This window comes from Neolamprologus multifasciatus, chromosome 13 (genome assembly GCF_963576455.1).
Source record: "Neolamprologus multifasciatus chromosome 13, fNeoMul1.2, whole genome shotgun sequence".
Classification (NCBI taxonomy): domain Eukaryota; kingdom Metazoa; phylum Chordata; class Actinopteri; order Cichliformes; family Cichlidae; genus Neolamprologus; species Neolamprologus multifasciatus.
Genome location: NC_140451.1, coordinates 20,990,134 through 21,016,231, shown reverse-complemented (window position 1 = coordinate 21,016,231; position 26,098 = coordinate 20,990,134). Strand labels below are relative to the sequence as shown.

The 26,098-nt window shown below is 38.5% G+C and overlaps 1 protein-coding gene across 3 annotated transcripts; it reads left to right on the top strand.

The window, feature by feature from the left end:
* Positions 1 to 1,078: 1,078 nt before the first annotated feature.
* On the top strand, positions 1,079 to 25,714 carry LOC146505502 (phosphatidylcholine:ceramide cholinephosphotransferase 1-like). Of its 3 annotated transcripts, none has more exons than XM_085182699.1 (6): positions 1,079 to 1,190; positions 17,489 to 18,356; positions 18,479 to 18,596; positions 21,700 to 21,853; positions 22,668 to 22,834; positions 23,271 to 25,714. In XM_085182699.1, exons 2-6 carry the CDS (start codon positions 17,758 to 17,760, stop codon positions 23,445 to 23,447), a joined length of 1,215 nt encoding a protein of 404 aa, XP_085038825.1. In that variant the 5' UTR covers positions 1,079 to 1,190; positions 17,489 to 17,757; the 3' UTR covers positions 23,448 to 25,714. The 3 variants fall into 3 exon arrangements, with proteins under 3 accessions (XP_085038825.1, XP_085038827.1, XP_085038826.1); XM_085182701.1 differs by having other exon boundaries at positions 1,124 to 14,866; positions 14,910 to 18,356; XM_085182700.1 differs by having other exon boundaries at positions 1,124 to 18,356.
* Positions 25,715 to 26,098: the final 384 nt, after the last annotated feature.

Below are 26,098 nucleotides of genomic sequence, written 5' to 3'. Positions count from 1 at the left end.
TCATTAAACACTCCTCCAGTACTTGTCACAAGATATTTTCATTTCAGTTTTGAACAAACAGGAAATGAAAACATATTTAAAGTGAAAGGTTGGGTATGTTTGTTGATGTTTTTATGACTTCTTGGTGCCCAGTATGCTTTGCATTATACAAATTAAGGTTAGGTCCTAGGAGATGAATGACATTCATTAGCTAAAAAGAAACAGTTACACATTTGTTAATGCAAAGTTCTTTATAAAATTCCTGTTTATGGTCGATCAGGATTTGAAGTCAGTGAAAGAGTAAACTTGAGAAAATCCATTCATTTCTAATGCCAAAAAAAGCAAAAAACAGAATCAGAATGTGTTAGGTCTAGGGGCCTCATATTGGTTTTTACCTTTTATGGTAGAATTGCATTAGGATGATTTGATAGTGCAGATTTAAACCAGCTGGTTCAAATTTTTATCTTCAGTCAGTTTTAAATGCTTGAAGAATTTGCTTTGTGTTCATTAAGATAGATTTGTTTTCTTATTTATGTTTTAAATTATGATAACCTCTGACAGCATAATATAAACTACATTTAACCCCGCTTTTTATTTTCATTTCAGTTTATATAGTGCTAAATCACAACAACAATGTCCTGAAGGCTTTGGTATTCCTGATACAGTAAGGTCAATTTTAAAAATAATCTGAGAAAAAAAAATCATAACTTCAGAAATAATCAAAGACTCTGACACAGAATTGAAAGTAACCGTGGCTTACTAAGTAGAGTCCAGTCTTCACCAATAGATGGCCTCAGATGAAAATGAGTGAGGTTGGCGTGTTCCTGTACAACATTGCATTTTTCTCTCACTGTAGTTGTCACTGTTGCTGTGTTTAAATGCTCCGACTAAGCTGGTAAATCATAAATTAAACATGTAAACATTTCTATCTGCTGCTAAAAACAAATATGCTGTAGGTTGTCGATTTTGTTGCTTTTTTTATGCTTAATGGGAGTCGTGTGCTTCTGAGTCTCATCGTTGGTCACGTTGCATGAAGCGTCATTTTTTTAAGTTGTGCGATTTCCATTGATCCTTGAAGGCAGCACTTGATGACGTCGTGTGGGGAACTCCCTGCTAACCCGCCTACCCTACTGACCAAAAGATACATACCACATTGCGGTACTGAGCAGTACGAGTCGAGAAGAGGTCCGTAAACATTTCACATTTCAACGGTAAGGCAATTTCAATACAGTTATCTAATGTCGAAAACGAACCTAGCTATCGAAATATACCTCGCTGTTCCATATTTAGTTGTTAAGTTAACACTTTGGCTTCCGAGTCGTGTGGAGATAGGTTAACCTAAGTTAATGTGTTAACTACAAACTGAAAGATAAACCGCTGTATTGCAACAGCTGCTCTTTTGTGCGACCACTTCTTATCTTTTCCATGTATTTCCAAACGTTGCGTTAGCCCACTATTTCCAAACGTTGCGTTAGCGCTCCCTGGCCTCGTGTTGAAACATTTTTATCGACTCTTCTCGACTAAACATGTCCCGTTATCGTTCATCGGGATTCGGCTACACTCCTCTGTGTGGTGATTTTAACCCGTGCTGGTTATTAATGTGCAGTTTTTATTTACACACACACACACACACACACACACACACACACACACACACACACACACACACACACACACTGTCCTCCCAGACCCTCGCTTTCAACACAAGAGCCCAAGCTAGCAGGCTAGCTAGCTAAATACTGAAGACGCCAGCTTGTCTATCTATTTTTAGGTGGTCAGACTATAAGCTTTTAAGCCACACTATACAGAGCGGCTGCTAAGGCCTTGGTGTGAATGAAAGCGGTGTTTTTAGCACGCTAAGTCGCTTGAGTCAACCATTATTTGGATGCAAAGCTAAATCTCAGGTGTGCCCGTTAACGTTACAGAGACGGCGGATCAGTGGGTGTATTTTCCACCAATCTCGCTGTACTACTCTTACTCTTTCTGTGTAAATATTAACCGAGAGAAAAAGATAGTCAAACATTTGTTTTAGCCCTGTGCTTCTTGGCTGAATAACAGCTGCATCTGTTTTGCTTCTCTTAAGAAGAAGAAGAAGAGGTGGGACCTGACATAGCACTGTTTTCCACACACTGCAACAGAGAAGCCCATTTCACTTTAAGGAAACAGAAGTGTTTAAATAATTGTAGCTTTGAAGAAACAAAACCGAAATCCGTTTCATTTGCTGTGTATGACCACCGATATCCACACAGGGCACAAGGAAATGCCCTGAAGACTTTCACCAGTCAAAAGAGACAGTGAACGAAGTGAACAGGGAGATGTCTGTGCCAAGAAACTGTTGAGAAAGCAGCTCTTCACTGCGATAAACAGTGTGACTGCAGCCAGTGTCAAGAAGGCAAAATGTTAAATGGGGTTTATTGTTGTCACTGTACTCAGAGCTTTTGCAGAGAACGCCTCATTGCACAAGGGAAGCATGCCACACATTGAACAAGCATTTGACAAGCAAGAAAACAGATTTTTTTTCATTTAGTAAGGGGTAAAAAATGTGATTCCTCTAGGCACAGCCATGAAAAACAGATTGGACAACAATACCACCATGAATTTCCCCTTTCCTCGAGAACTGGGAAGGAAATGGGGTTTCCATGCTGTCATTGACTATTGTGTGCCCCCCCCCCCCCCCCCCCCGTTTTTAATTTTAAATTTTAAATTTATAATTTGGAAATTAAAAATATCTAACACAGACACACAAACTCTCTACTTTTTGTTTGTTTGTTTATCACTGATGTTGGCTACAGGAAGCAATTAAAGTGTATGAGGTGGTGTATTTATTATTATTTTTGTTAGTGATAGCACCGTTGTCTAGGTTTTGACATCCAACTTTTTGAATCTAACTGACAGTAGCACGCTTATGAGTGATGTTTGCATATGCTGACAAACTGTTAGTGGAAGCTTAGGGAAATTTTTGGGTCTAGCCTCTGCAGAAGAGAGAGAAGCAGACAGCGGCAGGAAATGAGGAGAGACACAGTTATGAACAGAGCAGGATGAGGAAGACGAGTGAGACACAAACTCCAAGACAGGGAAAAGCAGATAAAAGGGGGGAAGAAGCCTGCATGTGCACTCACCACAGAGTTTTAGTAAATAAAGCCTTTTGTGAAAAATACACTGGGCGCGTTAACAGTGCATACTGGTGTAGTGGTTTGGGTGGATTTGTTTTGTTGTAATAGTGATACCCATATAAGCTAAATATTAGTCATGCTCAGAAACCCTAAATAACTGGTTGATTACTTCTCCATTACCTGGGCAGGGCAGACTGAAATAACGCACTCTTGGGCATAAAATTTAACTCTTGAATTATTCCCCATTAATTAAGTTTACATTTATTCTTCATTCATTCATTTGTCAAAAATATACTTGATGTATTTAATGTTGATATTTTTTTTATATTAATGTAATATGTGGAGTTAGGGTTTGCTGACATGTTTAAAGTTTTACTAACAGTCCACGTCACTTTGTGCCAACCAGCGATTTCTGATATATTTGCCGAGGTGATGGAGGTCTTGGTTAACAATTAACAAAGCTGTGACAGTGTCAGGGAAAAACGAACAGTATGGGCATCATAAAAGTGGACCCAGCACCTTACTAGAGTGCTTTAGATTGTCAGGTGTGCTTGATAAGGTGACTAATGTTATCCTGCTATCCTTACCTTTCTCTCTAGAAATGTAGTAATCAATAGTTTTATGCTTAACCTGTTTGAGGATTTTGTTCACAAATTTTAAAGTCATTTCAGACCAGGGGGTGGTGTGTGTGTGGCAGAGTTTTATTTTGTACTGGCATAAACTATATAAGTTGTAAACTTGTCAGGTGCCACAGTCCTTCTGTCAGTGCTTTTGAAGTGGTGTTGAACTGCTACACTAGGATTAAATACCCTTCATTCAGAATAAATAATTGTGAAGGGCCAAGGTGGTTAGTAACACAGTGTGCAGTCATAGCCAAAATTTTGTTTCTCATGCACATTGCTGCTTCAGTTTTTATTTAGATTATTTTTGAAATGTTTTCATGATATGGTGAGGTTTAAAGTAAGTTTGAAGAATGTTTAGTGGTAAATAAATGATTTCAATGATTTTATGATTTTATGTTGGTGCCACTGGCTAAACATTTGGTCACGTGTGTAGTTTTTGAAACAAATGTCTTTTGTTTTACCTAAAAATGGAAAACCGATCAAATTGTAATTGGAAGTCATAGTTCTGGGCCATTAAAAGAGGTGAGTTTAGCGGAACAAACCATAAAAATGTCAACATATAAGGTGAAGTAAGTTATCTAACAGAAGTGACCAAAATTGAGCTAACAAACAAGAGAAACACAAACACTGACACATGATGTAATTATGTAATTACATTATGCAATTACAAAAACAAAACATGAAAGTAACTAAATATGTTAATAACTTTCTATGTTGTGTAGCTACTGGGTACATAACACTATTAATAACTTGTGTTCATGTATAATGGCTTTGACTGGATTACTGTCCAGTACTGTCCAGGATTACTGTCTAGTGATGTGTATTAAGAACCATAAATTCAGACTAGTCTGACACATGGTCCCTCTTAATATTTATGTAACACTTACTGATTCTAAGATGGCAATTTTTTTTTCAAATTTCTAAGCACCCGTTAATAATTGCATTGCTGTCTGTTTACATCATGTGCCTTCTGGTCATAGGCTGGAATTTTCAAAGTCCTCTTTTTTTCTTTTTTTCTTTCTTTTTTTTTTAACTCTATATCTCACTGAATTATTCTTAATTCTTTTTTGGTGGCTGCTTCTAAGTTCACCGCCTCTTTCACTTCTTGTGCTTTTGGTGTGCCACAAGGTTCTATTTTGGAGCCTTTATAGTTTCTGATATATATGGTCCTCATGGTCCACATTTGTTATCACTGATACACAGATGACATTTAATTACATATCTCTTTTAAACCTCTAGATCTTGCATAGGTGCAAAGACTCTATTAAAAATTGGATGGCTCACAATTTGCTCTGACTCGATAAAGAGAAAACAGAAGTACTTGTTTGTGGCCCTTGTGAGATTTGTGCCTAAAGTAATGGAAACATGAGGTCCCTTTTCCAAAAGTGGCGAAGGGACCTAGAGTTACACTAAGAAACTTTTGACTCAGTTTCAGTTTGGATGTTTGTGTTAAACCTTAGGTTCATGCTTGCTTTTACGACTTAATAAATATTGCCGTTTGTTAATATTTATATAACAACTATTGATTCTAAGATTGTTACAGTTTTCAAATTTCTCACCAACCTTAAACAAATAGCAATGCCAGAATCTTAATTGTTAATGTACTGTGCTCTCTAGTCATGACTGACAGGCTACACTGTTAAAATCTTGTGCTCACTTTACTCTTCATATCTGTGTGAACGATCTTTTTCAGTGGCTGCTTCTAAGTTCAGCTCCTTTTTCACTTATTTTGCTTAAGGTGAGCCACAAGGTTCTTTTTTGATTTCAATTGTATGATCCTTGTTCTGCACATTTTGAGAACTTTTAAGGACATTTCTTATCACTGATATACAGATAGCATTCAGTTAGAAACATCTTTAGGTTAATTGAGGTCTTGCGATCAAGACCTCAGCTAAAAACTAATTAAAAAAAGTTTTCTGTCTGGAAATGTTTTTATTTCTAGCATTTTTGTTGTGATATTAGTGATATTAGTCTTGAAAGCTGCTATATGAATGAAACTTTCCTGACATACTTACCTAAATTTAACCCTTAAAAGCTGATGGGAGCCCTGCGATCCTATTTGCAGATCTATTTTTAAATCCTGGTAGAATTGCAAACAAATAAGTTAGAACATTATTTTTTGGAAATGAAGATTTTGGAGTTTTATTTGCATATCATGCAGTCAGCATGCCCCAGTCTGCAGTTTCCTGGGTTTTCAAAAGTCATGTAAAAGGCGCATGCAACAACAAAAACATTATAATCCAGACACATGCTTGGCCAATCTGACCAGCTGTTCACAGCACATCCTACATTGGTTCAATGTGGCCATTACCTTTGAAAACCGGACGAGACAGGAAAGTCTCTCTCTCTCTCTCTCTCTCTCTCTCTCTCTCTCTCTCGAAATTGTTTATTTTGATGCACATGCTGTTGGTTTTGCAAATTGTGCAGAATAATGTCTATTTTTGCTTCTGCTGCAGTTCATAAAAAGGAGTGTATATCAATGTCCATTCATAATTTTGAGGGATATACCTCTGACATTTTGACAAAAAAACAAAAGCAAAAAGAACCTCAACAACAAAAAAAAAACCTAACAAAAAAACAAAAACAATTTTTAATTTCCTTGTAGTTTAATTTGGGATAACAGTTGTATTCATTCATAGCGATATGAAATGTTCCAAAGAATGGCACAACAGCATATAAAAATGTAAAGATAGGCTCTGGTGGGCTTGTTCTATGTTAGGCTAAAAAGAGTTAATGAAAAAGCAGCTAAATGCTATATACTGAATATAAAAAGGTAGTTGCACATAAATAAGGCAACACCAGCAAAATCAGAAAACTGATAAAAGGACCATTTGTTATATTAATAAGTATGGTTCAGCATATTTGGCTGCTTGACTAAAACTCCAGCTTCTTTTGAACAGCCTCTCGTTTCTAACACTGCTGGGATTAACTAAAATTGCAACTACTTTGACCTTAAGGTCTATCGTTTGCTGTCATTATCAAAATAACTCAGAACAAGGTTGGCATTGAGTTTTAGCACTCTTTAAAATCTTCCTAATTAGGGCTTGATCCCCACTTTGCGCTCCCTTTGGGTAGCAGTAACTTAGCCTAGTTTAAACTTAGTTCTGGGTAATAGTACCACTTACACTAACTAATTCTGTATTGTAAATTTTTGTTAATATTCAGTTTCTGTTTTTTATTTCATAGGTTTTATAATTTAAAAAATTAGATATTTATTTCATGACTGAAAATAGTTAGCATATTTGTGCCTTAATATGCAATCTTATGTGTTAATGCTAGTAGCTAATGCACGTGTTAGTTGACTTTACATTTTATTGATCAACTGCTATTGGTTTAATTAAGCATTTATGGGCCAAGTAAAATGCAGAGAGCTTCAGTACTGTTTCTGCCATAATTAGAAACACATGACATTTTACCACCACTCACATGATGCCCCAGTTTCTTGTGTCCTACAACAGCTTTTAGAAATCTAGGCTAGTAGCACGGAAATGTCAGGAAAGAAATTGTGTCAAAATACAAGATGCATTTTAATAATTCTGCAACAAAAGGGCAGTGCATAAGTAGGAATTTCACTGGAGAGGTGTAAGCTTTTAGTTTAAGTTTTTAGTTGATGCAGGGCCATGGCAAACACATGTTGGCAAGCATGATGGGTGGGGCAGATCAAGCTACCACTGAAGGCCTTTTATATTTTCCTTGCATACATCTGAGCTGGGTATTTTCCTTTTTGGTTTCTTTCAGGTAGCTCCGGTTCCTCTTTGCATCCCATATTAGTTATCGGAGTTAGGGCTGCACGTCACCAGCTGCTTGCATCTCGTCACATGTCGTCATAGCCTTGAGGTGCTTTGGTGGAGCTATTTTTTTTAATTTTTTTTTATCAAGTGATGAAACAGATTTTGCAAATTATGTAAGAAAACTGTTCCTGTTAAACATTTAAACAAAGTATTGTCCTCTGTAATAGCTACAATTTTAGGTACTGTATTGGCATAGGCTGACATGCTGGTCTCTCACTCAGACATCGGCTAGTGTCAGTGTTATGCATGTAAATGCATAGTATAACACTTTTGTATTACATAAAAATTTATAAGAATATTATTGCAGAGCGTATGATACGGTGCAGCCTAGGGCTGGGCGATATGGCCTAAAATCCATATCGTGGTATAATTTGAAGCACGTGTGGTAACAATATATATCGCAATATATTCTTTTCTTCTGTATAACGTATTTTCCACACTATAAGGCACACTTAAAGTCCTTTAATTTTCTCAAAAATTGAGAGTGTGCCTTATGTATGAATTCTGGTTGTGCTTACTGACCTCGAACCAATTTTGGTGTGCAGAAATCTGTTAAAAAATGTTTTAGTACAACTTTGGTAAGCTGCACTGCTTGATGGATTGTCAGAGCATTACAGCTGCCGTAGTGAGGAGCTTCGCGGAGTAATCTGGGTCCAAAACGCCATCTACTTCAGGTCCCAAAGTCAAACAAACACTGAGAGTTAAAAACGGTCTAAAGTCTTTCATCTTTAATAAAATCATCAGCGTTGCTGCTTTACCAGGTATAACAATTAAGTTTAACATCCATGCATCCATGAAAACAGAATTTATTACATTTAACGGAGTTAGAAGTTAACAGGAAGTTAGCTTGCTAGTTTCCACCTAAACATGACATACCATGTTGTGACTGATTTTTAAAACTAAATAAAATGTACAGCCCTGCTATCACTTCCAACATAAAGACAGAAAACTAAACAGCAGTGACGTTTGCAGGGTTACTAAAGTTGGACTACTGGTATATAATGTTGTCCTACGTGATTGCTAGTGACACAGCTATGTTAGCATAACATTAGCACAGTGAAGCTGGAGGATGAACGCCAACTTTTTTCCCACTTAATAAAAGTTAACGTGAGGGATTCTGGTGGTTAGGGACAAATGCAATCGCATAGCAGGATGCTATACACGGGCCAAACTTCAGTCAGGAGAACAACTGAGATTATTCATCCACAATACAAGGTTAGTTATTAACATACTGCAACAACATGGGAATAGAACAGCTGCGAGAGAATTCAACATTAATGAATCAATGTTACCGAAGTGGAGGAAGCACAGTTTTTGGCTTCCCCCATATTTCAAAAGTGCTTGATCTCTTTGCTATGACTGTCGCCCGGCATAATTTGCAGATGATAATGGTTGTAGCCACTGCGATGCTTTTGACCAAAACAGACGCAGCTTGATGACATCATCAACATGCGTATCGCGGTAGAGCGGTATAGTCAAAATCTCTATCGTTGGCCAAATTTATATTGTTTCTATTGTATATAATTTATATCGCCCACCCCTAGTGCAGCCTTATTGTAGATTTTAGGCTATTTTACATGGAAAAATGAACCTAGTAATGTGCTTGGGGTAGCTGGTGTAACAGTGACCAACGGCAGACCAGTGCTATGACATATGAAACACAAATTGTGTAGACACAAAGCATTGCTAGAAAGTCAAGAGATGATTTCCCATTCAGTTTACGTCAGTCGTATAATGATGAAGCAGACTGCAAAAGATACAGTTTGAGCCTACATGGTAATGAGCTTTAAGACTAATCATACCTATACAATTTTGTCTGGTTCATGTTGCCCTGGCTTCCACATGACTAAACGTTTAACATACACTTTTATACTTAATGGATTAAGGAGGTTATATACATAGTTTAAATAAAATAGTACGTTAATATAGACGAGCAAGTAGCTGTTTTCCTTCCATTTGACCTTCCTTGCCATGAGGATATCAAAAGGGCACACTGATTGCCTCTTCACGTAAAGACTGTTGAGGTTGCAGAAACCCAGACAAGAAGGACCCAGAAGACTTGGAGTACAGTAAGTTAATGATCCTTAAAAGTCCAAAGTCCAGGCTAGTTGAGAATCATCATTGTGCTTTGTTGGCATTTAAAGTGTGCTTTAAATGTTTTACGATTTTTCTAAATGACATGAGTTACCGATTTTCTAGTTTCAGTCAGAAAACATTATTGGCAAGTTGGGAATTTTCTGCCCAAGTCTGCTAGGTCATTGCAGCTATGAGACTCGTCTTTGTAGTCAGATTGTTGATAAATGCTAATATGTAGTCAATGCTGGGTAATAGACTAATTACTCCCTGTTGACAACAAGTCTTCTCTGTGCTATCCCAGATATAATTTATGAAGTGTCTACACCACACACAGATGAACAGAGCATCTAACTAATTAGTGTGATGATCTTCTGGGGCTGTATGGGCCTATCATCTTTATCCATGACCCATAAAGCCACAGGTGGTTTTCTCATTAGAAGACAGAAACTCTCAGTACATTGGTTGTTGTGACATTCAGCTCCCCCAGAGACTTGTGCAAACACCTATCCTGTTTTTGCACCTTTGCACTGTCAGTTAACAGATTGATTTGAGATAACATTGTTTTGTGATAGCAGGATTTTTAAGGTATGAACAGCATATGTTGTAGGTTTCATAACATAAAGTAGTAAAAGAATGATATGGAGGTAATATTTCAACAACTTCAGTTGAATTCATTCAAGACTGAATGATTTTTGCCTTTGGGCCCTTTGGATTTTAAATCCAACATGGGAAGGAGTAGAAATGGCTCATTTTAATGACAGTATCATTCCATGGGCACTTTGTACTATACCTACAGTCATGCAGTTATAACCACAGTTTATAGTCTGGTCATGACAGTTGTCACTGTCACTGCAATATTATGCAAAACTTTCTAGTGGCTGTATCTTGTTCTGCATTTCACGTGGCTTCTGAAGCTGATTGGGTCACTTCAAGATATGATGCTTGCAATTGTGGTTTTTGCATTTATTTTTGGTCACATTTCAAAGGGGTCATACCCCTCTGCAACACTAAATATACATTCTGTTATTTTAAGAAAGCAACATCAAGCTGTAGGTTAAATGAAAAAGTTGCGTGTGTTCATGGCATAGATTAAGTATTATTAAGAAGTAACTGTGCAAAAGCAAGGATGTTTACTTTGGTAGCATGTCCATCCTGATATAAAGTGCTAGGACTTTCTTCTTGTGAATCTGACCTTCTCAGTGGCTCTGTTTCTTAGAAATGGGACCATAGTCGAAGGAGTTGGCCTAACCAAATTAACTCATTCCAATGAGTAGGGCTCTCTGAACTACCATGTGATTCACAGGAACAAACAGGGTTACATTTGATCAATGTAATCTTTCACTGCAGCCAGGTTAGCCCGGCTATGTAAATATTGTCCTTTCATTGTCTCTCTATGGGGGTGTTTGTTTGCGTGCTGTAAAGGGATACAGATGAAAGCGTCTTGTTCATTAATTGTTAGTGGGCTCCAAAGGTACAAAAAAAATTTTAATCGGATAGAAGCCTTTCAAAATCTCAACAAAGAAAAGGCCAACACCCTTAGATCACAGAACAGGAAGAAGATAAATGATTCATTCCTTTTTAAAAGCAGTTGTGTGGAAATATCATATTTGTTTACTTCCATTGACATAAAATGTTTTGTATTTACATTTACACAAAATGGTAATTGTATCACATGCAGACATAGGTTAAAGGCAACACAAGCTTTTCACAAGTGAGATTTATTGGTGCAAAGTATCAAAGTGATTTGCTGGCAGTTTTTCCTCATACTCTCAATAAATCAGTACTCGTTCTGAGCTGTAAATATCAGAAAGTGTGTGCATTTCACCACACTTACACTGGTGCACAAGTGACACGGAGGGTGTGTTAAAAAAAAAAGGTGTTAGGCTGCATACAGTGCTGTATCTACTGTAGCTCAGAAAGTTTATAGAGAATAGAAGTTATTACTGTGATGTGGCTGTGTGAATCTATGTCAGGTTAATGAGATTTAAATAGTTAAATCTCACTTTGGTAAGAGTTTAAAAAGAAATTAAAATCTGGAATTGGTGCAACTCTTTGTTTTATTACTTGCCTGCAGTAGCAGGCAACATCCATGAGGGTCTCCTGTCCAAGAGCGTTGCTTGCTTGCATGTATGCATGTGACAAAAGAGTAGTAACTTCATTATTTCTAAATGTGCTTGGTATGGAGATTGGATTGATCACTGCCTAACAACAAAAGTAACTGTGTACCTTTCTCAAGACAAGTCATGTGGCATGCAAAGTCTATAGCCTACAGTTAAATAATTTTCTGATCGAATTATTAGACATTTACTAATGTGTGTATGGATGTAGCTGACGTAGTTAGAGAACTCTAATGCTGTTTTTCATTTTATTTTACTATCTTGTGCATAGAATATAATAAGAGACACTTGTGCATCAAAAGCTGAAATTCATCAATTTTTCCCCTCCACATAATTGGAGTTGAAACACAGAGAGTGGTTACTTTTATGTTAGTGCTATAATAAAAAAACAGAACTGCAATTTCACCACATTTGATTAATCAGAAACGAAGCACAAATAATTTTAATAACACTAATATTAGTTGCCCTTTTAAAGCAAAGTGATGTGCTTGGCTAACTTCAAATAATTGCACAGGTTTTGTAGGTGCAAGAGTTGTTCTCAAAATAGCTGCGCAGCTGATGATCTTTTTATATACGCTTATATTTATATAAACCAGCACAGGTGAGTCCGGTTTACTTGTGTCTGTGCACATTTATTTGTGGTAACATCTGTAGTGTGCATCAGTATTCACAGCCCAAAATATGCAAGTCTGTACTTCTCCTAATTTCACAAAGGTGATTAATCATGCTGGGAAGTTTCAGCTCTCACAAGAGGCAGCAGTTTGTTTTGGAAAGGTTAGAAAAAAAACCCTTCCAAAACAAATAAATGTGCAGCAAAATTGATAAAATCAGATAAAATATAAACACAATGTGTTTGCATCCATTCATGCAAACATAAATTTTGCAACACGTAAGAAGGAGTAGTTAAGCGCATCACACAGCTGACACTTTAAGCTCAAATTCATTTCAAGCATTTAAAAAAGCGTGTATCTAGTGTTGGCCCAACAGAAAGTCATCAGTGCGTCTACCCTGTCAAGTACAGGAATGAATGTCGAGCAGAGCAACTGTGTTTTTTAGAAAAGCTTTTTTTGAATTACTGATCTGAATTGACTCTCCGTTCATAGTCTTGATGTAAATGAGTCTCTTGGTCCCACTTTTGGCTCACCAACCAGACTATGGATGGTGGGTTTATGTTTGTCTGGTGATATATTGTTGCTCATGGGTGGTACTGTACTTGTGTTAAAACTATCCTTGTTAGAATAATTCTATTTTTTGTGTGCAACAGAGCTTACATGTGAAAATATGAGGAAGTGGTGACATGATCTGCTTCTCCAAAATGCTTCTTGTACAATGATGGTTGCTTCCTTTGTTCTTTATTTCTTTCCATCACACCATGTGATGTATTTGTAGCTGTTAAACAACAATTAATTATTAATTTTATAGTTGAAAAGCATGCCCACATGCTTTTGGCCAGCAAGCCTTAGCTTTACGTGTAATGCTGAATTCCAAGTACTAGGCTCATTTGGTTTTAATGGCTGTGTTCCATTTTGGAAAATACCTGGTAGATAGTCGCTTCAGTTATTTACTGGCAGGATTAGAATGGCTTGTATCAAATATAGAAAATAGTGATGTTTATTCACCATTTTAATAACTGATAAGCCGTGCCAGATGGGGAATAGAAAAGCTGACAATATTAGTCCTCGGCTGAAAATTGGACTACTTTCAGACAGTCTCTTCTGAAAAGGCATCATAGTGTTTCACAGCGGGTCACAATAAGTGACATCGATAGTTGGCTGAAGAACGGAAGAAGGGCTACAGTGAGAAGTTTAAACCCCCATCTTCTTTTTCATCTTTGCACAACTGGCCACATTGTGAAATGCATGCGGAAGTCATCAGTTGTGTTGGTGTAGGTTACTGAAGTGATTCAGCCATGCATCAAAGACTTTTAATGAATCAACTGGGTAGCTGCCTAAACCAATAACGGGTGAATAATCTTTTGAAGAATGCATACTTAATATTAAAAGAAGACTTACAAACTTGTAACTAGGGCTACTCGATTATGGCAAAAATGATAATCACGATTATTTTCACTGAAACTGAGATCTCGATTATTTGACGATATTTATAACAATAACAATGTATTGTGTGTTCGAAATGCAGAGAGGTGCGCCCGATTTGCCACACGGAGCAGCGCGAGAGTAAAGCATGAGGGAGGTGCTAATAATCGGCTCAGTCATTTTTAATGATTGTTGAAAGCCCAGATCGTAATCGAGATTAAAATTCGATTAATTGAGCAGCCCTACTTGTAACAGCTCATGTGAGTACTGTCCACATCGCTCAAGAAGTTAAATTTGCACAGTTAAGAAAGAACATCAATGGCACAGAGTAAAAACCTCTTAAAACACAGAGTAAAAATACCTCGCCTATGTCTGCACAGTTGATTATCTACAGTTTATCTTTTAAGACATCTGCATTACAGCCAATGAAAAAGTACCGCACCATACCTAAGTACCAAAATAACTAAACAAAAATATTGTTGAAAGGTGGTATCTTTCAAATTCAAATATAATATTTGTCCATGCAAATACACTCACTGGCCACTTCATAAGGTCCACCTTGCCAGTAACGGGTTGGACTCTCTTTTGGTTTAAGAACTGCTTTAATTCTTTGTGGCATAGATTCCACATTTGTTGCGAGCATCCATGATGCAAATCTTTCTTTTCATCCCATCCCAAAGTTGCTCTACTGGATTAGGATCTGGTACCATGCCATGTTCACAAAACCAGTTTTACACTAGAAAAAGTTGCATTTCCTGCGAAAATGCTGTGTGAATGCCTTGTAGTGGAATCTGCTGAAAAAAGCAGAAGTAAAACTATGTGCTGAAAGGAGGCGAATAAACTGAAAATTCTGCAGAAAGAAGCAGAAATTTGTACTGACAATAGGTGGAAAAAGTTCAACTGTCTCATGAAAAGAAAAGTTGCCCTGAGCAGGGTTTGAACCCGGGCCTCCTGGCCTTAAGGCGGCTACTCATCTCACTGAACCAAACTGGTGTACAAGAAACTAAAAAGTGATTGAGAAACTGACAATTATGCTGAAATGAGCAAAGGATGCTTTGTGCTGATAAGAGGTGAAAAGGCTGAAAACTCTGCTGAAAATAGGTTAATCAGCAGAACTTCTGCATAAAACAGGTAAAAAAGCAGAAGGTTGTGCTGAATAGAGGTGAATCAGCAGAGTTTCTGCTGAAAACAGCTGAAAAAGCTGGGATTTGTGCTGAAAAGGGGTGAAAAAAAATGAAAATTCTGCTGAAAAGGGATGAAGTGGAAATTTGTGTTGAAAAGGGTAAAAAAAAAAATTTGTTAACTGTTAACTGAAAAAAACATTGCCATAAGCGGGATTTGAACCCTGGCCTCCCGGTCTGGAAACAGCTACTCATCTCACTGAGCTAAAACACACCTCAGCCTGGCAAGCAAAAATACGTGACCACATTGATAACGTGTTCCATTCATTTCAATGGGCAAAAATAATTGCATTAAAAATGTAATATCTCAAAAAGTATAGAAGTTATAAGCCAGCATAAGCAGAAGGAGCAGAATTGTTTAAAGTTTGAACGGCAAAAATCGGACAAAAACTGTGGGACTAGTTAAGGTGCAAAAAACGTACGGAAGCAACAAGAATAAAGAAAGGATAAAGAATAAAGAGAAACAGGCATTCACACAATTATTTGAACTTTGTGACATGGCACATTATGGTGCTGGGAGCAACCATCAGAAGATGTGGTCATAATGGGATGGACATGATCATCAGCAGTACTCAGTAAGGCTGTGGCATTTACACATGCTCAAAGTGTGATAATAAAATTCCCACACAATTACTGGCAACCCAGACTGATGATAGAAGGCAGGACAGATCCATGTTTTCATGTTGCGTATAACAAATTCTGACCTTGCCATCCAAATGTCACAGCACCAAGAGCCATGCCCCGTTCCAAGTCATCTAAATCATCTTTCGTCCTCATTCTGGTACTTTGAACCTTAGATTATCTTAACAGTGTCTACATGCCTGAATACATGACGCTACTGCCATGTGACTCACTGATTAGATATTTGCTTTAAAGGGTAGATAAACAGGTGTACCTAATAATGTGGCATGGCATGTGATTGTACAGGTTACTTTATTAGTTTGAGAATTCGTTTGTTGTTTCCCTTTGCTTGTGTGAGATTATTTGCAAGTAAGCTGATTCATAGACCGAAGGTCGTTCGCACTGACTCAGTGACAGCTAATCTCTGATCTGTCTTGCTTGTGAACTGTTAACACATTGTTGTAAATGCTGCTCTGCTTTGCTCCCAGCATGCTATGTCTTCGTACACAGCTGGGATGTCACGTAGCTGGTCCGTGGGGGTACCATTAGCATCGTCTTTATTTATTTATTTTTTTTTACACTTCTTCTTTTAGTAGTGTTTTGTATGCACTGGAATTATTGAGTGATTAGGTCAAATTATTTCCCTGACATCAGCGAGAATAAATCCGATGCCAGGTGTTACTGCTTCTGTAGACAACCAAGCTTACAGCCTTTTTATTTGGCCCTGTTTTGCTGGCCTAAATGAAGAGGCCTCTGAGCAGATTGGAGGTGAGATGAGGTACTGATGTGCAGCTTGTTGTCCTGCCAACCGGTCAGTCTGCCAGTGTATTTAGCTGCTGCTGGCCTAGGCTGACCTGGCTATATGAGGGCATGACTGCTGGCTGACTGCCCTCCTGACAGGGGTGGGGCTGACTTGGTGCTCAGCTCTGACCTTCATTCTGATTTATGAGTTCCTCTTCTGAGCCTGGTTCCCTCCCATCCTCCTGCTCTGTTGACCCATCCATGTGGTAGAGCAGAATTTGTCTCCAGATGTACATCGCTCTCCCAGAATCACAAGCAGGGCCTCCCTGTGTCAGCCGCCTACACCGCGGTGTATAAACAAACTAATGAAATGCAGCAGATACGTGAGTTCATCTTCTAGCTGGTGTAAAGATTTTGATGTTACTATGCACACTACAAAAAGAAAACTTAAGTTGAAGGTAAAAAGCACGATTTACTTGCAGAATGTTATTTTCTCAGAGAATATGAGCTTTTGTGATTCTTTTTTGTTTGTTTGTTTTGTTTTGATTGATAATATTGTGAAACAACCTGAATTACTTGGTCAGCTAGCTTGACAGTCTACTCCAGCAAACTGTAGAAATTAGGATTTATCTGTGTTTGGCCCTGTCTCCTCTGCTTATTCCATGAGCGATGAATCCCTGCCTCACACTGTAGATGTTTTCTTTTCTCCTTCCATCTATCCATCACTTTCTCTTTCTTTGCATTTACCTCAGATCTGTGAACCTTTGTCAAATAGTAGTGATTTTGAACCAGAAACCCCCTTTTATGTTGCAACTCAAAAGAGGCACTCCATGACATGTTTTGTGTGTATTTTCACACCCTCTCAGCAGATAAGACTCATAATGTGCTCATGTTTGCATGGGAGGTCTCCCATCAACATCTGTTTGAATCTGAAACCCTAACCCTGAATTAAATCTTTGGTGGTTTGATCTGTGGTTTGCAACATGCTGCTCTATTAAACGGAATGCACACACAGGCTTGCAGGTCTGGTCAGGCATCCGGTACAGACCACACCCAGTAGCAGCCTAAGCCGGATGTCTGCCTGCAAATTGACTTAGTGCCGTTTACTAGCATTATGAATCATGTTTTAATTTCTCTTAGGGTGGAGTATGTGGAAATGGATATGAATGTTACCACTGCAGTCTGATTCACAGCATTTTATTTTTCACAGGGGTGAAGTGTGTGGCAAAAGCTTGTGAGGTGAAGGAAGCTGCTGTGACTCACATCTGTTCATCTGTTGGTCCTAACCCTAAGAGATCTTGCTTCCTTCTTTTTCTTCATCACAATAAGAGGAGGCTTGGGCTCCCTCTAGGTGCGAAACTCACCATGTGCCAAAACTGGAGAGGATGTACCACTATCCTTTAAACAGCCAAATCTCCTTTAACCCTTAACCTCTAGTCTGGGGACCATCCTAATCCTCCACATTGCCCGCTGGCCAAAATGAGGAAGGTGGTGGCATGGACAGCAGAGGATGTTTCCCAGTGGTTGAGCAAAGTGGAAATGCCGGAGTACATAGATGCCCTCCAGCAGATGAATGGCCCTGCTTTACTCAGGCTCACAGAAGCAGATTTCCAAAAGCCTCCTCTCTCACTGGTGTCGTCTGATTGTGGGCAGCAGCTGTTGGAGCGACTGGAGACACTAAAGCTAGAGACACACATGGAGGCTCATAAAAACGGCCACGCAAATGGGCACGTTGGTGGAATATCCAACGGAAGTAGTAAGTCCCACAGAAATGGCACATTGAAGGAATTCCAGGACATGGTTCAAATTCCTATCCCTACAATGGAGGCTACACCATTCCCTGCTGAGTGGGGGAAGACGGGCATAGCATTCCTCTATGCGGTGGTGTGCTTTGTCACCACCACTGTTGTCATCTCGGTTGTCCACGAGAGAGTCCCGACAAAGGAGCACACTCCACCACTGCCCGATAAGTTCTTCGACTGGTTTGATAGGATAGAGTGGGCTTTCTCCATCTGTGAGATAAACGGCATGCTCCTGGTGGCACTCTGGCTCATACAGTGGATACTCCTCAAGCACAGGTACAGTCACCGTCTCAGTTAGGTGTAAACTTTTAGCTTGTCAAAGCTAAAATTTCATTTAAATGGAAATATATTATTCTTTTATTTACTTTCTTTCTCTTCCCTCTTCTTTTTTTCTCCAGGTCAATAATAGGCAGAAGGTTCTTTTTCATTGTGGGCACACTCTACATGTACCGGTGTATTACAATGTACATCACTACTTTGCCTGTTCCTGGGATGCACTTTAAATGTGCTCCAAAGGTATGAGCATGAATAGTTTGTTTCTTAACTGATTTTTGGAACAAATGTTGTCTCCACTGATCACTGATTGTATTTGTCCATTTATTTTTGCCATGGGAGAGTCAAGTAGTTGCTCAACTTTCTTTGGGTTCCTATTTCGCAAATGCTAGGAAAGCATTTTCATATCTCCTTATTGGAAGCCTTTGTATCAAGAATGAGAAACAAAAAGCCCAAGGGCCAGAATTGGCCGACTGGTCGAAAAAACAATGTCAGGTATTAAATTTGTAGTTAAAGTTCTTTGACACTGCCAAAAAAGGGGACTTTCACTTACCTGTACCACTTGTATGGAAGCTCGTTTCCGCCACTAAAAAACCCCCCAACCAAACAAATATCCATAACACGAAATTTGGACTTATTAACTCGAAATTTCAAGTTACTTTTCTCAAAATTTCGAGTTAATCTACGTGAATGAGGTCACTTTCTTGTTACCTGGAAGCATATGGTGCAGAGTAACACGCACTCAAAACCGAATTGCAAACATTTGGCGCTTTCACGAGTACGTTTGCTGATAGTAACGCCATGTAATTCAGCTAATAACACAAGGATTTCATCATTTTTGAAGCCACGCTGAAATTACTCAGCAATCTGTGCATTCATGACTGGATGTAATACCGGTAGCTTAGCTGTAGCATTTGTACCTGAAGGCTTCAGCTTCCGGGTAACAAGGAAATGACGTCATTCACGTAGATTACTGATTGGCAGTGCTTACTCGAAATTTCGAGATACTTTTCTCAAAATGTCAAGTAAATAAGTTGACATTTCGAGTTAATAAGTCGAAATTTTGAGTTATGGATCTTTTTTTTATTTTTATTTTTATTTATTTTTTTTCCCTTAGTGGCGCAAATGGGCTTCCATTGAGATCAAAGTTGGCTGGATTGGGCCCAAGAGTTTGACATCCCTAAATCAAGGCTTTCTGTGGGGATAATATCTTCTTTTACCTAGCTTAAAATATTATTTTAGGATCATGCTACTAAAGTTTAGGTCATGTAGCTTACCCTGCTCATGTTGACATGTTTGGGGGAAATGTAAGATTGAGGGCAGATAAGCCACACTGCTTTTCTGCCCCAATAGTGTCGTACACCCTTGCTTTTTGCTGTTATGTAAAAATACTAAACCACTTCCTCTGGTCCTCTGGTGGTGCAGCAAAGCCAGAAGAAGTGGGTCTTCAAATAACAAAGATGTGTTTGTTATTTGACTCTGTATGTTAAAAGAAAATATAAAATCCACATAATGTTATGGATATTAACAGATACTACAGCATTACAGTTCTTTTTTTCATGGTTCAAACATCTCAAAGGGATTCATCATGTATTGTTACTTTAAACTTGGCTACTTAAACTATAGTCATGTGACAAAACCTTTCACAGGACTCTGAATTCCTGTGGAAAACGTAAGCAACCCTGCAGGTTCATTAGCTTGCAGAACCACTTTTAGCAGTAATGTCTTGTTTTGTATTTGACTTTATCGGTCTCTCATATCAATGTAATAATAATAAAAATGGATTGCATTTATATAGCGCTTTTCGAGACCCTCAAAGCGCTTTACAGTTCCACTATTCATTCACTCTCACATTCACACACTGGTGGAGGCAAGCTACTGTTGTAGCCACAGCTGCCCTGGGGCAGGCTTTTACTGGAGTTTGTGGACATAAGTTTATGCACAGCTGTTTTAATGGCTGGCCACAGCATTTCTATTAGGTTGATGTCTAGACTTTAGATCCTGCAATGACCCAGTTAGATTTTTTTCCCTTTCAGCCTCTCTGTTATAGATTTGTTGCTGTGCTTGGGTTCATTGTCTTGACCTAATTTAGGTCAAACTGTCAGACGGATGTCTTCACACCTGACATTAGAGCACTTAAACGTAGGCTACGTCCACACTAATGCGTTTTTGTTTGAAAACGCATGGTTTGCTCTCCGTTTTGGCCTCCCGTCTACACTGAGACGGCGTTTTCCTCAAGGAAAAACGCAGCGTTTTGAAAACGCCCTCGAAAACGCATACATTTCAAAACGGAGCTGTCCCGTCACAGAGTGGACACTCGAAAACGCAGACTTTCTAAAACGATGACGCATTTTAGTCATGTGATGCAGTCATGTGACCAATTAAACAAAGATAGCGGAGGGCATTATACAGCAGTTGTTTTGATTGCTCTCAATTTTGACAGCCCTTAAAAAGATTAATATCAGTTTGTACATGCTCCAGATAGCTTTTCTTCAAATTCTTTAATTCTCACTCGCTTTTGCGCATGCGCAGGACTGGAACGTAAGCGTTTTGGGCCGTTTCAATGTGGACGCTCAACTCTGTGAAAACGAGCGTTTTCAGACCTATCCGGGCTAGTGTGGACGTAGCCAGAGTCAGCTCAATGATTGCAAGGTATGCAGGTCCTGTTGCTGCAAAATGAGTCTAAATCAAGGCCCCTACACTACTTTGCTTGACAACTGGTGTAAGGTGTTGGTCTTGACATGCTGTGTTTGGTTTTTACCAAACATCTCCGCTGCGGTCTTATTTCTCAAGTCCTGTGGTTTGTTCAGATGTGTCATTTTGGAGACAAGAGGCTTTCTTCTAAAAAAAACAAAACAAAAAAAAACACACCTGAATGCACCAGACCAGCAAACTGCATACATCTCTGCTTTTATCGGAATTGTCAGTTGCTGATGATTTATTAATCAGATGTATTTGATTAGCAGAACCTGGCTGCTACTACCCTTCTTAATTCCTGTGGAAGCAGTAAGGCTGTACTTACAGTTTCACGGGACTGCATAGGTTGCTGTGAAAACTCCTTTTTCCACACTGTACATTTTGCTTCCAATATAGTCGTTTTTGTGAGCGTATGGTTGCAGAAGCTTTCACTTGTAACCAGGTATTTTGCAATCGTCATATCTTCAGTATGGTTTACCTATATCTAAATAATATAATTGTCATAAAATAATGGAATTCGGGGATTCAAAGGAAAGCTAAAAAGCAACGACAAACTTTTACATTTTTGCTTTTTATAAGTTATGTGCACACACTTGCCGACGGCATCGTACTTTAGAGGTGAATTAATGAACGACTGTGTTTCTTTCAGCTGCTTGGGAACTGGGAGGCACAGATGAGGAGAGTAATGAAAATGATTGCCGGTGGGGGACTATCCATCACAGGTTCTCACACTATGTGTGGAGATTACCTGTATAGTGGCCACACTGTCATGCTGACACTGACGTACCTCTTCATCAAAGAGTGTGAGTTTAACTTTGTCTATGTTGCAGTTTAATTAAGAATATATTGTAATATTTCACTTCTAGGGTCAGTTCCCTTTTTCAAAGTCAAGCTTTCTGTTTAAAACTGATGATTTTGACAGTCCCATAAACCATTTAAAAATGTGTGGGGTCCCCCCCCCTGATTTTCTCTGCTACTAAAATTAGCATTAAGATGGACTTAGATTATATATTTTCGATTTACCAACTAGCTTTCTGTTTTAGTGCCTTTGGCATCACACACTCGAGTAGATACTGTGACACAACTGCACAAGCAAATGTGGACCCTGTGTAAAAGTGAAGAGGAAGTGTTTCCGTCTCGACTTTTTTTTTTTTTTTTTTTTTTTTGTCATCTTAGTGTCAGTTTGTTTAGTTGTTGTTTGGTTACATAACAACAGTTTCTGTTGCTCAGCAGGCGTTAACCATTATCTAACCACCCCGCACCCCCACCCCCATTCCCCCCACCCACACCAACCTTGTTTACTGCTAACCCAGAATGCGGATGAAATGCTGTAGCTTTTTTAACTGCTTTTTCATATTGTGGCAATGTTTTTGATTAAATCCTGGTGTTTGAAAGGTTTTTATTTGCCTGTGTTACATGGCACTGCAGTGCTGGTTGATACATGGTGACATCTAGTGGTGAAAAGAAGAAAAGCTTTAAGTAGTGCTGTAGGGTCACACTGACACATCAGTACCAGCTGATACAGGAGTTGGAATTCATAGGAGGAGAAAACAATTTTTTGGTATATGGTTTGTTCTTTCTGGTATATTAAACATTTTTTCCCTCTCTTTTTGGTAGATTCTCCAAAGCGATTCTGGTGGTATCACTGGCTTTGCTGGACTCTGAGTGCAGTGGGAATAGTCTGCATCCTTCTTGCCCATGACCACTACACTGTGGATGTGGTTGTGGCCTACTTTATCACTACACGTCTCTTCTGGTGGTACCATACTATGGCGAACCAACAGGTGATTGTACCATTTATGTTTGTCTGCTAGATTTATATTTTTTATTTTTTTGGGACAAAGATAATGTCATCAAAATAAAGACGCCTAATCTTGCTATAAAACACAAAATTAGCAAAATCCTCTTTTGCAATAAAGAGTTGAGCAAGGAAACATACCGAAGGCCCCTCTAGGTTCTTATCTATATCATATATTATAATGTCGTCATGTTGCCTAGCAACCACATACCAGTGGGCTAAAATCATGTGTAGCATAGACATGTACTAGAATTCAAATGTGCTGTTTTGGAGTAAATAAAGCTGAATAGAGCCTGTGCTTTAGTACGTAAGTTGTATAGAGTATGTGAGTTACAGGTACCATTACAAGGTCTTAACCTGCCACAATAGGAATTGTGGCTCAGTTGTTATCTCTCATTTTTGTTGTTGTTGTTGTGTTTCAGTCGCTGAAAGAGACATCACAGAGTAACCCATTCTCACGGGTGTGGTGGTATAGACTGTTCCAGTACTTTGAAGAGAACGTGAACGGTCCGGTCCCCCGGAACTACCAGCTGCCATTGTCGTGGCGAGCGTTGCACTGGAACCACAGCGTGAAGTACAGCAGACTGGACATCCAGTGACCCCTATCATGTTAAAGCAAGCGAGGACTGTGACTTCCATAAGTGCTGTTTTTAACCAAGGAAGATGGCACTGTCCAATGTAGCGCTGTCCTTTCACCTCTAGTAACACCCTTGTCCAAATGGGTAGCACTGTGACCCACCTAGTATTTTGTTTTTCCTCTCTTCTTTCTTTTCTAACAGTGTTTGTCGACACAGAGCACTAATTTATTTGTTTTTGTTTCCATTTCAAAGGTAACATACATTTCTGCTTTTATAGTACATCTATAAAGCATTTAAACACTTTTTTAAAAAACTCAACTTGTTTGTCAAAACGACACACACAAGTTTTCTTTCCCTATCAGCACAAAAGAATAGTCGATGTTGTCATGTTCTCAGATTTTTAGTGCAAATGGGTCAATCAGAGGTTTATGTAAGAACCAAAATGCCATAAGTATTTTTTCCCTTTTTTTTTTTAATAGCAGCTTAATTTTTGTAAACTATCCTTGCTGAAACGAGTCAAAGGTGCAAAAATAATTTTTCTAAACATTTCAGACTTTATTTTTCAAAAACAAATGATGTCCAGAGAAGATTTTTAGATTTTTATCTTTTTCAAGATGGATAACTGAGAGCATAAGAATCCAGTGTGGTATAATATGTTTCCAGTGCCTTCTTTTGCTTGATTGTAAAACAGTCCAAGTACTATATGTAATGTGTCTGTCTGCAGCGGTACCTTCCTCGTACCGTGGCGTGGTCACAGTCTCGTTCCCATGAATGTATAAAACAACTACGCCAGCCTTGCCAGAAGATTGGTCTTCCCAAAATTAAGCGCAGAGACAGGACTTATCCAGTTTGGTTGTCAGTGCTCTTTGATGTCAGTTTGTGCTTAGCTGGTTAACTCTGTTCTACCAGAAACAATGACTGTTAACTGTATTTTGTTCATGTCTAAAGCTTTTCCTTTTCACCACGGTTTAACCGCCACCGGCTATGTTCAAAGCCCAACCACTGATGCTCAGATGCATGCTACACCACATCTGCTAGTTTTACTTTGCAACAGTATCTGGAAAAATCACTCCCTAATTGGAGGTTGCATATGAAATGTCTCTGAGGTGCTGAGTTGAGTTATTCTGGGTCTGGACACGTCTTGTGCATCAATGCAGAATCTCTTCCTCAGGAGATAATGAGCCCCTCTCTTGTTCCCCACACGGAGTTCTTTGTTTGAAATCAGAATTAACCTCATTAGAGTATTGTCGCGTAACCTTTTTGGTGATGAAACGTAGAGGGAAATGTTCAGCGTGACACTTGTGTCAAGCTGAGGAAATGTCAACAAAACAGAAACTTGAATCAAAGTTTCTGACCATGTTTGGAATTAATTTACCGACTTTGTACATGTGCTAAATCAGGCTGCTATCCAACAGTTTGAGGAGAGTAAGTGCAACACCCAAACAATCCTCTTTCTCGAAGTCACAAACAATGAGACTTGTTTGTGGTTTGTGAGGAACAAACTGAACCATGATGCACAGAGCTGGTGACATTTTTGGCCATAAGCGTGCAAGAATTAATTTCCATGAATGTGAAAATGCGTCCTTATTGATCGAAATAATTAGATTTTTGTTTTTGTTTTTTGTTGGGTTTTTTTTTCCTTTTTGTAACTGTGACTGAATTGTAGAGTATTACACAAAAGTTCATATATAGGGAATCATTAATCTTGCTACATGAATCTGTAACTTCAAATTAAACTCAGTAGCTCTGCACTAATTTAGTTGCAATATCAGACAAGCCCAAATAAAGCGTGCAACTGGTGTGATTATATTCTTTAAACTGTCAAATGAAGGCAGTAAGAACATACCATTATTTTCAAATTGATCTCATGAACCTAGTAGCGTTTAATCCCAATAAGAGAGTCTTGATGTTTGAGACAGATTACAGCACTAGCTTCACCTCCTTCTCGTAGCATTGTCCAATCATTTCACTTTTACAAAGAATCATCAGCTCAGTTTCAAAGAGCACAGCAGCTCCCTTGCATACAGCCATATTCTTGATTTTGGCTTATGCTTGGTCAAGACACAGTTCTCTTTGAGGGCTTGGATAAGAATAAAGGTTGGGTTTAATGTTTGTCAGTTAGCTTGCCAATCAAGTTATTATTTCTTTTTGTTGTTGTCTTGTCCCTCTTTAAATGTCACGCTCACACTTTTTTCCTTTTTGTTTGAGTGTTCATACCAGATATTTGTAAGATATTATAAATGAATCTACTTGGGATGTTTTTGAATAAAACATTTTACTATAATGTATTTGACTTGTTTGTGCTTTTCTTTCTGTGAAATTGTTGAACCTGAACATGACGTCATGGCAGATCTAACTAACATCCAGCAGATGGACACATTGAGCTGGATAAATAAGAGCAGTGTAAGGAGGCCTGGCTTCTGTCAGAAGATGGTTTCGCTTCCAGTATACAGCTAATTTGTGCAATACTCTACTGATAAAGTTACAAGATAGGCTTAAAGTTCTTTCGACATATATTTTTGGCATTTCTTAATATATTTTCTGGGCCAACATTATTGCGTAAACAGGGGAATAGAAACTTGTGAATATTACAGCTTTCTTTTTTCATTGTAGGTCTTTTTTTTTACCTTTCAAACAAGTCTCTCTCATGTTTGATGCTTTAGTCGTTCTGT

Excerpts from the sequence above, each read along its gene's own strand:
- LOC146505502 (XM_085182699.1), top strand. The coding sequence starts at position 17,758 with ATGAGGAAGGTGGTGGCATGGACAGCAGAGGATGTTTCCCAGTGGTTG. Across the intron at positions 18,597-21,699 it reads ACTTTAAATGTGCTCCAAAG|CTGCTTGGGAACTGGGAGGC; the intron begins GTATGAGCATGA and ends TGTTTCTTTCAG. Across the intron at positions 21,854-22,667 it reads GTACCTCTTCATCAAAGAGT|ATTCTCCAAAGCGATTCTGG; the intron begins GTGAGTTTAACT and ends TCTTTTTGGTAG.